Genomic DNA, 14,800 nt, shown 5'->3' on the forward strand with positions numbered 1-14,800 from the left:
TCTTGATATCAAAACTTCAAATATTTCCTGTAGAACCAATGCAATGGTGACGGGGTGGGAGGGGGGGAGTTCATTTACACTTTACTCACTTTCTTTCCTTTCATTCTTCAACCCTCAGAAGTGTCTCTTCTCTGTTACATCGAAAGTCAAAAGAAGGACTGAAGAGAAAAATCTTTTCTTCTTTTCTTTCTTTTTTTCTTAAAAAAAAAAAAAAAAACGAGGCACATTCCCTGTGAGCTATAGAGGCTTAGAATGGTTAGACAATTTAATTGGATAAAAGGAAAAGATTAAAGAGGCCCTGACTCTGTTCCATAAATAATTGATTTCTAATGTATTTGTAGTGGCAGTGAGACGCTGTTGTTTGGGATTGGGGAATGTTGAGTGGCAGAACGCTTCAGATTTCCCTCAGTCTTTGCCTTCTTTGTTTTTTCACGCCGTGATATTGAAGCGGCATGAAAGGCAGAGAGGGAGCACACTTGCAGCTCAATTTGATCTTACATCGTCAGAAATCAAAGATCGTGCATGTAAAGAAGGATCGCAAGGAACTTTTTTTTTTTTTTTTTTTTGTGGGAGACCAAACTTTTCGCACTATGTTACTAAAGAATACAATTCTGCTGGCGCAACCCTTGCAAACCCCAAAGGCAGAGCCAGCGACTGCAGCTCGTATCCAAAACTAATAAAAGAACCGCAAAATCCATTTTGGGACTTCAACTAAAGTTTTGTGCTTGGATTAAAACATCTGATAGACATGGTGGTAAAAACAGAAAAAGCATCTAACTAAACTGTGTGTGTTGTGTTTTGATATTAATAAAAAAAAAACAAGGGTAATAATAAATAGAATTAAAAGACACCAAACAATCACATGACAATTAGAAATGGTCTTGCATTACAGCTAATAAAAAGCCTACAAAACAGCATTAATTTACTGTGACAAGTTGGAAAAAGGTAGGCTGAATAAGCGCACAAAGTTGTGCAAGTTCTTCACGCTTGGAGACATAAACAACAGGACAGTAGGAAGCAAGTCTGTCGAACACATTAGGAGTGTGACTGCTAGCTACTCGAGTGCCAGAGGCCGTGATTTGTGCACTGTTTCGTCTCTTTCCCCTCTAGGTTAATCTACTTTGTTGCTTCAGATTGCCCTCCATGCTGCCTGACAATGCTGTGGCCTTCAGTTTCCTTGGAATGACAAGAGAAATCGCTGTCATCGCTACACTTCAATCTCTGAATGCCTCTTTCCTAACCCCTGCCTTTAATATCATTCCCAATGTCAGCAAATAGCAATCTGCAGAACTGCTGCGGCGATGGTGGAGGATGGAGGATAGGCGAGCCTGTGCCACTAAGCATTACAGCTCAGCCTGTCAGGGCCCACGGCGGCACAGAGAAGGGGTGGGGGCTGAGTGTAGGTTACATGTTTTAGAAGCAGGTTGGCAGGAACGACGTGGAGGGGTGCCAGGGAGCGAGCGGGGCTGGCGAATGGGGTGAAAGAGAGAGAGAAAGCGGGGAGAGGCAGGGGGACAGGTAAGCGTGTTTGCAGCACAATATTTGTACAAGCAGCGCGCGTGTGTTGATATGCTGTTCATCCGCACTGGGCCGTGCGCTCGTAAGTGTGCCTGCGTTTGCGTGCATGAGCGTGCGGATGTCTACTCATTCCTGAGGTCAAACGCTCACTCACAAATGAAATCTAGCAACGTGAGTGCCCGGAAGCCTCAGCTGGGCTCGCACGGCAGCTGATCTTGCAAGCCTCAGTGGAGCTGTCTCAACGAGGCAGGATAGCAAGCGCCGAGCCTGGCGGGGGAGGACGGGGGAGGGGAGAGCAGGGTTGTAGAGGGGATGGTCACCTCACGTGAACCGCTGCCAAAAAGCGGGCTACTGTCGCCGGCTAAAGAAGCCCCATGCTGGCACGCTGCATCAGCTGAGAAACTAGAAAGCAGCACGGCGAGGTCAGCGGCAGTGAAGATAATGAGAGCGAAGAGGACCAATAAACTCTGGTGAGCTGAAAAACCAGCAACCCTCCGCCACCCCCCCTGCTCAAAATAGAAACAAATGACTGAAAATCAGTTGCAAACGAGATGATGACATGGCAGAAAAACTGCTAAGATCTCATTCATAAAAGAAATGAATTATAGACAGTTGAAATAAAGCAGAGCTGTCGGTTTTTGTGGAATTTCTACAATCTGGCAAATTTATAGATTAAGATTCAAAGCATTTCACGTTATTTACATGAGAAAAAGGGTCTTAGAAGTCAAATCCGCAGCCTCACACTGACATGCATACAGCATTTTTCTTATAAAAGGCAGCTATGATGGATCATCCGTGGGTATTGTGTCGTACAATTCAGCCTCTTGCAGTCGTACATTATAATCCACTGTAGGTGGTATAGTGATGCATGGGCTTTAGACAAGTTGCCATGTCACCAGACTGCCTCATATGCTGCCCTCCTCCCCCTGGGTGGTCTGTGACCTCCTTCCAGCCGCATTGTGCTTTTCGATCTCGTTGTGACTGCTCCAACGTACATATACACAGAGTCCAAGACAGCACAACAAAGTGGACACTTAGCCACTGTACCTGAAGGATGTCCTCACATAGAAAAAAGGGGGGAAACCACAATGGATTTAGGAGATTTTTGTCAAATGCTTTGCTTTTAATTCTTTCGATGCTGCAATTTAAACTTACAATCCTTAAGATTTCAGTTCTGGTTGATTTAGCAACACCTGTGGTTTCCATGGTAACATCAAGTGCAGTATAACAGTACAATGAGTGAACTGTTGCTTTGCCAGTAATAACACAGATGAGAACCTAACGTCTGCAGAGCAAACAAACGTGTGTTGTTTTGATAAAGAAGTCACCCACTGAAGCCTTATCACCATCTTATTTATTTTTTAGATGACCGACATGAGCGCTAGGAAGCTTGGTCAGAAAGCGTACAAACAAAATACAAGAATTTCACACATCGGGACTGGAGCACAGACTTGGACTAGTTAATGGTAGAGAAGGCCATAAACACCGTGGAGAGGTCCAATCTACAGGCTTAGCTGACAGTTAGCGGTCAGTTGGCACAAATCTGATGAGCAAACTCTGACATACCTATAACGAAGTGCACCACAGTAAAGGGCATTATTAAGTTTAATTTAGTGAATTAATAGTTTATATAATGATCACATTAAAGAACCATTTTTAAATGGGTGGTACTGCTTTTTCCCTCGGCTCACTTAGTGCTGACAGGGCTCACTTAGATTAAAAATGAACAACCACAGAAAGATTATTATTATTATTCTACTTTTCATCTTACTTTTAATGTATTTATTTATTATTTGAGCTGATTGTCGTTGATCCGCCTTGACATGCAAAAGTGTTTGTGATTAGGGGTTGTGTGAGTTTGACTGTGCGGGAAAGCTGAGAAACATCAGCAATTTTGGGGGGATTAATAAAAAAATAAAAATTAAATAAATCTTCTGCTATTTAAAACTTTGAGCAAGGTGTTATTATTATTCCCTGTCTTTCATCCTGTCTTATTCCCCTCATCGCCAACCGACTGCCCCTCCCTAAGCCTGGTTCTCTTGGTGGTTTCGTCCTTTTAAAAAGGGGGTTTTCTTTTCCACTGTTACCCACTGCTTACTCACAGGAGGTGGCCTGATTATTGGTGTTGTCTCTGTATTATTGTAGGGTCTTTACCTAACTATAAAAAGGGCCTTACGGCATCTGTTGCTGTGATTTGGCGCTATATATATAAAACTGAATTGAATGTTTAATTAGGAACATAAAAAAATAAGACATTAATGCATAAAATATATAACACTAGGTTTACAAGCCCAAACACACTGTTAAACTGTTGCAGCAACGTCTGGGCTTTACTTTGAACACTGACGGTTGTTCTGTGCTCCTTTACGCCAGCTATGGAAAACGCTGCGCAGCAAAGCTCAGTTTTCTGGTCCGTATCAGCTTTTATTTAATTATTTATAACATTTATATTTATAAGTTCAGTGATGTTTATTATTCTAATTTAAAAAAAAAAAAGCTTTAGAGCTTGTATAGATGTCACTTGTGGTTATTTTATCAGTATCAACATCGAATTAATGGCATAAACATGGAGACGTGTTCACCAGTTTGGATTATCTGTTTGGATAACTGAAACCTTTCTGGTGGATATGTGTGCCTGTGCGTGTGTGTGTGTGTGCCTGTGCGTGTGTGTGTGTGTGTAAATGGATAGATATTGCCTTTGGGCTTGATGAAGGTCAACAGGATCAAAACTTTGTAAGTGAATAAATGTAAAGCGAAACAGTGTGTAGGAGAGTCGTTCAGCTGTCATCCAATATTTCATCATAATGCACAGCCCTCCCTACCCGTCACTCAAACTCACCATATCTCAATAATAATGCAAATTTCAAGCCTCGATACAGTTTAAAGAGTTGAGTTACGTAAAGAAAAAAATAATCCTTCCCTGTACAGTCTCTACGAAGGGGGAAATTAAGTAAGCATTTACCGTCAGTTATGTCTGCGCTCAGACAGGGCTTTCCTGCACAAGAGAACTTTGGTGCACTCCAGACAGAGCCAAAGGAAAATCAGCAGCACTGTAAGCAGCAGTTTCTGGCACTTCCATATTTGCTTCATCTTTCAGCCTCAGAGGTTGCTGCATGTGCACAACCAGTAGTCCTGATCCGTGGAACCATATTTCACCGATGGTGCACTTTGTGTGGCCGCTTCACAGTACAGCGTTAGTTCTTAAAGCGTTTCATGTTTTTAATGTGAGGCAGGTAGTTTCAGCAGTATCAGTGGGGTTGACATAAATGGAGTTAAATTAAAAACTGTAATGCTGGATTAAAAGCACAATTCCTGAATCGGAGATGGGAGCTCTTAGCCATTCTGGCACAAACTGTGAAAACTACTACGCGGGGAGTTAATTAAAGGAAATTTGAAAAGGAGAAGAAAAGCGTTCCAATTAAAACTGCAAACAACTTATATTTTTCAGATTTTATTTAAAGCGCTGACATTTTAATGCATTATCACTTTGTACCTGCTTGTTTACTGGAGCTTTCCCCCCCGTCTGTATTCACCCTAAATGAATATTAAAAATAAAGCGATATTAAACGAGTCACCTTCAGACATTAAGTGGAAACAGTTATCTGTTTTCGGGAAGATGGTTGGCCAAAGGCATTTTCAGACTGTGGAGGTGGAGTGCGGTGGGGTAGCGTCTTTTTGAGGCAGCAGAAAGGTTTTCACTCTGACACACATCCCATTTGTTATGACATGTAGAGGCACATCTAAAAGCAAACTCCTAAGAGGTTGCTGAGGGCGACCTCAGTAAAATGCAAATGAATTCCACCAGAGTATCTTAGACAATGCACAAAGCTGTCTAAACTGGAAGCCTATTAATCCATTAAGTTGTGATGCTCAGTTGCGTTCTGAAGAATTAGAAGCAGCTCCACAAGAGCACGCAGCGTGAACCCAAACTTTTTCTGACCCAATTACCTTAGCCGATCTGTTCCTCTGACTCCTCTGGACGGTACTGGAGCTACACTGCCATTTGTATCTCTTCCAAGATTCCTCATGAACTTTTCATGTGAGGTGCCTTATAAATTATGGGGGCTCTTCCAGCTGACATTATGCGGAAAAAAATGGCAAAGCCTGCCTTTTCTTCTCTGGCTCTTATCATAAAACAAAGGCTAGCTCAAACCAGGAGGAAAGGCTTTCCTGACAGCTCAGAGTCCTGCGTGGAGTACAGTATGCCCATATGAATCTCTCTGCTAATTTCCAATGACTGTCTGTTAATAACATTTATGCCACTGCTCAAAAATCGCTCTGTATAAATATTGATTGGATATTAAAATTTCACCGTTTTCCTAATTCTATACAGCGGAAACGCTGAAAGTCTGCGATCACAGGGAGGAATTCTCCACTTGTCATTCGGGTGTTAAAGCAGAAATAAAAACAGATTCTCTGCGGCAGAAGGAACTACACTGCATAAGTATCATCATCACTAATTGTAAATAATGCAGAGCATCTCATCCTTTCAATTATTCAGCTTTATGTCCTGGTTTTGGTTGACAGAAATGTAGCGATGACAAAATATTGTAAGTTCCTCTGATGCACAAATGCCAAGGCATCTGTACTGCAAGCTGAGTAGCTGTGTCTTATTAGATTTCCACAAACACAGTACACCTACGCACAATCTAAGTGGATTAAATATGACGGATGATGACATTTGGAGAAAAGGCTCTTTCAGATTACTCAAATCTAATCTGGAACTCTAAATCAGGACTAATCAGTTGCTTTTCAAAGAAGCTTCAATCATAGGGGGAATTTCTGGCTTGCAAACTGGGTTTCTCGCAAGAAAAGCCGTTCTTTTATAGTGCATCATTTTCAGGTTTTTTTAACGGCTTGAGGAGCGTTTGCATTTGGGAATGGCTGCTTTTTTAAATGTCGCCGCAGAAAGTCTTCAAAGACTTGTCCGGCGTAATTGCTGGACTGCAGCAGGAAAGCGTAATGATGGTGTGGTGCTCCGCTGAGTCTAATGAAAAGTTTCCTGGTGACATCACAGAGCCAGAGTATAACGTTAATTCAATTCAATTAACCCCCTCTGGACCAATGAAAACTCACTACGGCTGTTTCAGATTAGAAGCTCATCAAAGACATTAGTGACACCAATAAAACTTTGCTATAGGAAGACAATGATCCAGTCCAGTAGCGCGCCCGAGATCGCAGCCCCACGTTGATTAATCTTGTTAATTACTAGCCTTAGGGTTTCAACAACTGTTAGCCCTCTTTCCCCCAATATCCCCGACAAAAAAGAAGAGGCCTATGTGTCATTACATCCTTTGTAATTACAAAAGTCTTGCGCTCTGAGACCGATTCTCCCACAGCTCTGGATATACAGAAGGAAACATGCCGGACCAGCGCTGATTCTCACATCACTGTGCTGAGTGTATGTACATTATTCAGCGGGGGAGGAAGACGGCTCTGTGGATTTCCAGAGCAGCATCTGCCTGCGCTTGAACTCCCTCCTAATGAGTCCCAGCAGTCGCCTCAGTCTCCGGCTCCTGCCCTAACCCTCTTCCCATCTCTCATCACTGTCGCCATGTTTAACCACAAGATGACCCTCCCTCCCTCTCCCCCTCTTCCGCTCTCGTAACAGCCATACGCTGTCAGCTGGGGATGCACACGCTATCCCTAACTTGCTCTGGCTACCTCAGCTCACATATGACCCATTTCTCAACTCCCCATGTCCTTGCTTTACCAGCCTTCAGCCGGTCGGCCTCAGAGCTGGCAAACGGGGGTGACTGCATGCATGGTATAGCAGCACACAGAGTTCATGCCCAGGCTGCAACACATACACCCAAAAATTAGGCCATTCCTCAGTAAAGCGACTATACTTTGTTTAAGCCAGCAGATCCGTTTGACCTATGTCTAATGCGAACCAATTAAGGTCTTTACATGAGTGCGCACCAACGTGAAGCCGAATATCCCTTAATACCAGTTAAATACACGTCCCTGTAGCTATAATACACCTACACATGGTATCATGGTGTGCTGTGTGATTATGTGCTGATATAAAGCCTGCTGCAGAGTCCCACTGAATGTATTGAATGAGGTATCTAATGGGCATGGGAACTAATTCCAGGGCAAAGGGGATTAAAGGCTAGAGAAAAGAGAGCAGCAGAGGGATGGCACTCGCTGGCAGCTGTGGGTGCAGAGGGCGGAAAAATAGAAATAAAATAAAAATGCACAGAATCCTTGCCTTCTGAATCCTATTTTGCAAAATAGTATTAAAACTGGTATTTTGTTTAATCCTGGCAGTTATATATATATTTTTGTTTCACAATTATAGCAAAATTAAATATAAGTGCTACACAGGGGGAGAAAGGGGAAATGCTGTGAAAAAATGGACACTCAACCAAGATATAGAGATATATTAAAATCCATCTCCTTCATCTGTCCAACACCTTTACCGTGTGCCTCGTTCTCATTACACCTTGAGCCAGAGTTGTGCTTTCGCCTTTGATCAAACTGATATAGTTCTGAGACTCTACCTTGAGGACTTCTTCCCAGACAAGAACAGTCAGTGCTGTTTCTACACCATGAAAATTAATGGATAAGAGGAACAAGAATACAGGGTAGCTTTGCACTGCGTTCAATGCTTGAGCCATTACCTGTAGGTAATGACCTGCCGAGGAGGTCCTGCAGGAATTACACATCTTTCTATATTCCTTTTCCTCTTTGTATTTGCAACATGAATATTTACTCTGAAATAATGTGATAAATAGTCAGTGGTTTATAACCTACAGCCACATCTTCTGGTTGCCTTTCTTTCACCATTTCATCACTGTGCCCCTATTGGCGAATTAATTGGAGACTCGCTGAAAAACTTTGGTTACTAGGGAAAAATGCATACTCCCCAACCGGTTACTGGTTTTCTGGCTGTCACTGGGGGAAACTGGTCACAAAGAGGGTGCTGTACCAAAAACACATCCGTGATTGCTTTGGTCTCTAACAGATTGCCGTGGTTGCTCATAGTTTTATTGGAAGACACCGACCTGTCTGCAAACTCTTGCCAACTAACCAAAGAGTGCCGATGAAACTGAAAAGTGCAACAGAGTTCAAAGAAAATCCAAAGGTAAAACTTTTGCTCTGAAGGTGAACTTTTTTTCTGATTTGCACTGCAGTTTTCACAGTTTCAGTAGCTCTTAGCAAAGATGCTATGAGTTATAGTGATAATCTGCTAGTTACCAAAGCTATTATGAGCATCTCTTTGCGACCAATCACAAACAAGTGGTTTCTGGGGATTATGTCCTAGCAAATGATGACAACTGATGACAACTAAGAGAACCAAAGGTTTTTATATTTCTCTCGAATTAACGAATAATTTTTTAATGTTGCAGTTCCCCTGTTGCGTAAATAAAGCCTGGACTTCATGGTCAAATCATTTCTGTGTGTTGTACTTTCTTTTTTAATGCCAACACGAAGAGCTGTTGTTGCAATAGCCAATTATTTTCCAGTGTCACTTTAAAGGTGGTTTTCATGATGCCTTCATGTGTTCAACAAATCAGTATTGCCAAGTTGAGTGATGGAGAGGCAATGGAGAAAGGCTTAGCAACACAACTTGACCAAGTGTTGACCTAAACAATCCTAATGCATACATAAGATTATATTTGCACTGGGAACCAATTACACAAAGAGTTCCAGGAGGGAATGAGAAACAGGTGGAAGTTTTCAAAACTTAAACCAATGAAAGAAGGACAAACAAAAAGGGAACAAGCAAGAAATAAAACTAGGGTAACAGAGATGGGAAAATAACCTTCAAGGCAAAACAGGAAATGAGACAAACAATGAGACATGAAGTCTAACAAAATAGCAGAGACAGGGGAAAACAGGAGGCAGAAGAAACTCAAACAGACGCACAAAAACAACAACTCTATCAAGAGAACAAAAGGCTGGAAAACCCCAGGACCATGACAAACATACACTTACATCTGGACCAATTACAGTCCTGAAATCTGACTTATAAGAACTACAATGGTAACTCTCCAATAGTTACTACCAACCACTGAACCAGATACCAACCTAACTTACATCACTATAAGGATGAATCTAGGAACTCTTAATTCAGGTTTTTCCGTTTTAACCCACAATTCCACATTTTGCTAGTCAGCAATCAAACCCAACAGCAGACACTCAGTCTCAGTTTCTTTGCTTTTTTAAAAAGTAACTAAGGAGCCTGTTTGGTTCTACTTTTAGTTTCACAAAATGTCACAGTGAAAATGACAGAGTGAGTGCTCCTAACGAGATCACACTGCCTGCACTAATGTTTGCAGAACTGCTTTTGAAAACCTTCAAAAAGAATGCTGTTTATCTGCAAAGCTCTTCCCAGTAATACTTACACGTGACCCAAACAGTGAGTAATGAGCTAATTTTAACCACTTTTCTACTAGCACCTATGACTGTTGTCATGTCAGCGACACTTACTGCTGAGATTCCAGATCCAATTACAGCAAAAATTATTATTTAGATTTGTTCAAGCAGCAAAGCGGGGCTGAGGGAGAACATTAAATCACCCCGAGCGCTATACGGAGCAAATATGCCGCTACCATATATGAAAACACAACAGGGACAAGGCAAATGATCCTGTCACCATGTCTGGTAATAGGAACAGGAACAGGAGGAAGGGGCTGAGGGAGAAATCAATTAAGAAACACTGTGATATTATAAAAGAGAAAATATCCAACTGTCTTTATGAATGTTAAGACAGTCAGTTGATGCCCATATATGGCGAATATTCAAAGTATTCAACTTCAAAATGTTTCCCAAGATTTTTGTGTAGCAGACAATAAAGCGCCTGAGGTGCCAAATTAATAAATAAGATAATCCAGTGCTCTGTCAATACGAAAATAAGGATGCTGGTGCTATTCATTAGTTCCACTAGGCTGTAGCTCTGTGGTTGGTTAGTTAAACCAGAAGGAGCAAAAGTGTTATAATGACACAAAGCATGTTCATGCACGCCAGCATGCAGGTTGTTGATAACCTGACAAATGCAGGTTATTACATTAACCTCTTTTCTAAAATGAAAATATGAATAAGTTCAATGCTGGTTGGATTTGGTGTTACACTTAAAGAGGTACTCACAGACTTTTAGGGAATACTTTTAGATTGTAAATGTGTTTTTAAATGGTTGACTCAAGTCATAATATTTTGTTTAATTTTTTTTATTTTTAAATCACTTGCATTTCACACGGGTATATTTGCACATTTGCCAATGCATATTTGAATTTTCAGCATTTCGGACTTTTATTTCGGCAATTTTTTTTAGTTCGTCTCACATTCATACAGAAAGATGCAAAGTATATTACTTAATACACCTCCAAAAAACCTGTAATTTCAGGAATGACCTGGTATTCCAGTTGTCATAAAAACTGCATACACTGCAGATCAACTGTAAAAGAAATACTGGCAGTAAGAATTAAATGCATCCTAACTGTCCATATCATTTACTGCATATAAAACCTGCTCTGACTCCACTTATTGCTGAATGAAGAGCTGTTTGACATCTCGAGCTAAGCTTTTTGTCCGTTGCAGCATGAAGAAGGGGTTGATCAGCATCTACATCCTCCTTTCTGACAGTATTACGGATAAAAATTTCCGAAATGACCATCATGTTGCATTCAATAAGACTTGAGACCATAAACTCATTAGTAAAGTGCTTACTCAGGTTGGAGATCAAAGAAACCAAACTCTTATTTTCTCATAGACTTCAATATAGTCACACTTCTTTCTACAACCAAAGAAGTCGCCCCCTGCTGACCGTTAAAAAGAATGCAGGTTCAAGGTACTTATACGTTAGCATACGCTACATCTATGTTTCATTAGCAAAAGCATGTTGCTGATCAGGTGTTGGTGATTTAGCATCTTACCAAAATATTCCTCGGACGGAGGGTTGTCCATGTCGTACAGCATCTTCTTGGTCAGGCGTTCCAGCTCATCTTCAGGGTGGGCCATGGGAGCGCTGCCCTGAAAACAGAGAAAGGAACATACGGTGGCTGTGACTCGGAGAGAAACCTCAAAGAGGTAATGAACATTTACATCACTCTGAAGAAGCTTATCTGTGATCTGTTCAGCTTTAAAAGGAAATAAAGGGTATAGCAGATGTATATAAGTAACACGAGTCTAGCTTCGAGTTAAAGCTTCACAAAAACCTTACTAAAAAAGGATGAAGCATGGCCTCAAGGTCATCCAAAACACTTTCACCATAATTAACATGCAGCCAACGGTCCTGGGTCTGCCTTTCCCCTCTGAGATATCTGACCCTGGCTTTGGCCCCGGTGGTGTGCAGCCCAGAAGGTTGAGCATTTCCTTCTGTGCAACACAAGTATGTGGAAAAAACTGTGACCCTGACTAATCCCTGTGTTTGGAAAATAACGATAGCAGAAGAAACAGAAGGGGAAAACATTAGAAGATAGCTGCTTTTTAAGTCTCGTACATTTGGGCGATAGGTCGGGAGATACTTATTTAATCATAGTCTGAGCACAAAAAGATTTCGGGTGCGAGCTGTGCCGGGGCCTAATCTGTGAAAGAGTCTGAAAGGATGACATAACTCTCTGAAGATGCCACTTCTTCTTCTTCCTTGTGAGTCTGCCCTCCTTCTTATCATGCAGCATCTGACATCTGCCTGCTGTGCCTGTATGGGGCCGACGTGTTGTGCCTGACATTTTCTGCCAATCATCCTCAGACTTCGAGAATCCCCCTCCTCCCCTCCAGCTTCGGCTCACGGTGCAATCCCGTCACAGGTGCGTGTGTGTCCTTTTAGACACCCCAGAGGCTTGAACTCGACGCTCTTCGCGCTGCGTGGCCGAGCTTTTTCAGAAAATCAGCGACACTCGGATGACCTTCCCTCGATCTGGGGCCGACTGAATCTTTACAGAAGATTTGATTTTCAATATTGCAACATGGGCAAAGATCTGAGCTGACCTTTGAGGTGCTCCTAATTGTGGCATCTGGGAGCTGGATGAGTGTGAACTAAGCGTTCGGTTTACTCGGTCACATAAAGGAATCAGATTGGTCAATAGGAGATTTAGAGAAAACATATTTTTGTATGCAGAATGAAAGCGTAATTACAGATCCAGTCACCAAGCACTTCTGGTGTTATCGACTCCGTCTGTGTGCATTTTACCCTCAGGTGTGCACACGACTATATTGCACCCTCTGTAATTCATTCATCCCCCCCAATTCGACACTCAAGTCGCTGGTATTCCTCAAAATATTTGTTTTTAACACTGTTTTTGTCGAAGTGTCAAGAAGGATTAAGAAAGCTTTGTATAGATGTTTTTTTTCCCCAAAATGTCGCTGGTGACCTGAGGCGTGTAATAACTTAAGTTTGAATAACAGCATGCTGTAATCTCTTGTAATCTCCAGTTTGACTTCATGATGGAAGGCCTGTCTCATGCCTAAACTCAGACTGTTGGGCCAAAAATTGAGTGTAACGCACACCACAGCAGCATTTTCTTAACAGCAGCTCTGCAAATGAAGACGGCCTGCTTGAGCTGACTGATGAGTAGGCATTCATGAAAACGATCGTTTTAAAAAATGACAAAGCAATTAAGAGCGCCTCGTGCGTAAATTAGCAGTCCTGATAGAAGTTAGCATTAGCAAGTAAGCTTTCAGCTGCTTGGACTGCGGCTGAAGACAAAGGAAGCTACCATGACTTCCAAAAGTTTCATTTGCTCTGAATCGGAAGAAGAGCTCCGGTGGACTCCACAGTGAACCACAATTTGCACAGTAACCAAGCTAAAGCAACTAAAAACACGTTACCGTGATTCATGATTACAGTTCTGACAGGCCATTTACGTTCCCATGGCGAGAGAATAATGGCACTGTCAAAGCTGCTGGCATGCTTCAGTCACGCACAAGGTGTCCTTTGGCAGCAGCGTGTGACACAATATTGAGACTACATTGTCACTCCCAGAGTGCCACTTTTAAAACATGCAGGATTACTGTTGTGAGTAGGGAAACTTTTCCTAACCCTAAAGTGAAACAAATCTCCAAAAATGAAACAAATGAGTCAGAAAAACGGGAGACTGTGTGCACCAGCCTCCTGGGTGAGAAACCTGCAGCCTAATGCGGACTTCCCTGATCTCTGTCACTGGACCGTGGGTTCTCTGCAGCCAGCACACGTAAGCCACAGACGATAAATAAACGACAACAGAGAGCTTGTTGGGGAAATCTCACAAACGCTCGGGGATGAGATCACGGTGACTGCTTTGTAAACAACAAAGTGAAATTTCAGCTCGTGTCTGAGGGCACAAATATGATTTCTGGCCCACAGGCTACTGTTTGACTATTACTGCAGAACGGGAGGGCTTTCAGGGACCAGATTACAAACTTTAATAAACTGTAAAAGTAAATAAATACACAAATATTAAACTTTGCTTACGTGCTGCTAATTATTTGACATGCACACACTTTAGAACACAGCACAGACGCTTCTTCCAGACTCATGCATTTCAGGATCAATTTTCATGAACGTGACTCACCGTGCGTGTCGAAGTTACGGGAACACGTATACAACTGTGTAATTTCAACAGTACATTAAAGGTTGTGTTCGAAATGTGCAGTGTATCTGAAAAGAGTCAGCTGCGTGGTACGTTTATTTACAGAGATGGCGAGAAACGCTGAGCTCTGCGTACTGTCCACGATGTATCAGCGAGCGTCAGAACTTTATGATGCATGACTTTGCCCGGCCTGGCTCAGGATGCAGCCAGCTCATAATGGAAGCCCAAACAGCAGGCCTCATTAACTCTGAGGGATCGACACGTTGGACGTGCAAATCTTTCTTCTCTCTAGAGAGCAGCTGGGTCTGAGCCCTCGGATTCCTTGGACCTCGCGCTTCCTCAGCTGCTCAGCCATCATCGGTCAGATCGCATGATTAGGAGGAGACGAAAGGAAACGTTCCTCAGCGGCCGGGTATTCCTCGTTTTCACCTTAAATCCTGTTTCTTTTTTAATAATACAAAATGGTCAAAGGTGGCACACAACAACTCGCACAATAGAAAACAAAATTAATCATATACCTGAAAGAAGTGCCCCTGTTGTCAACCTTCTGCTCATTATGCCGGTGTTGTTAGCTTGGGACAGTGAAGTAGACGATTTAACACTGTTAATCTTAGCTCCACATCAAAAGCACATTGGAGAGGGAACGAAATGCTGCTATTACCAGAAACAGACTTTTGAGTTTAAGCTTCATTTATATCTTATCCACTCTTTGACACCCCGCAGCAATGCACTGCCAGAGAGTTTAAAGCACCTTGTTAGGGAGTCTT

At 42.2% G+C, this 14,800-nt stretch overlaps 1 protein-coding gene across 2 annotated transcripts in view; it reads right to left on the minus strand.

Moving 5' to 3' along the window:
* Nucleotides 1-14,800, minus strand: part of lpp (LIM domain containing preferred translocation partner in lipoma) — a 182,329-nt gene that overhangs the window by 35,043 nt on the left and 132,486 nt on the right. For both annotated transcript variants that reach the window (XM_006790413.2, XM_006790414.2), the window contains one exon: nucleotides 11,400-11,496. In XM_006790413.2, the coding sequence (XP_006790476.1) occupies nucleotides 11,400-11,496 (97 nt within the window). The remainder of the gene's footprint in view (nucleotides 1-11,399; nucleotides 11,497-14,800) is intronic.

The sequence above is a fragment of the Neolamprologus brichardi genome, chromosome 23 (assembly GCF_056152115.1).
Source record: "Neolamprologus brichardi isolate AB-2024 chromosome 23, ASM5615211v1, whole genome shotgun sequence".
Classification (NCBI taxonomy): domain Eukaryota; kingdom Metazoa; phylum Chordata; class Actinopteri; order Cichliformes; family Cichlidae; genus Neolamprologus; species Neolamprologus brichardi.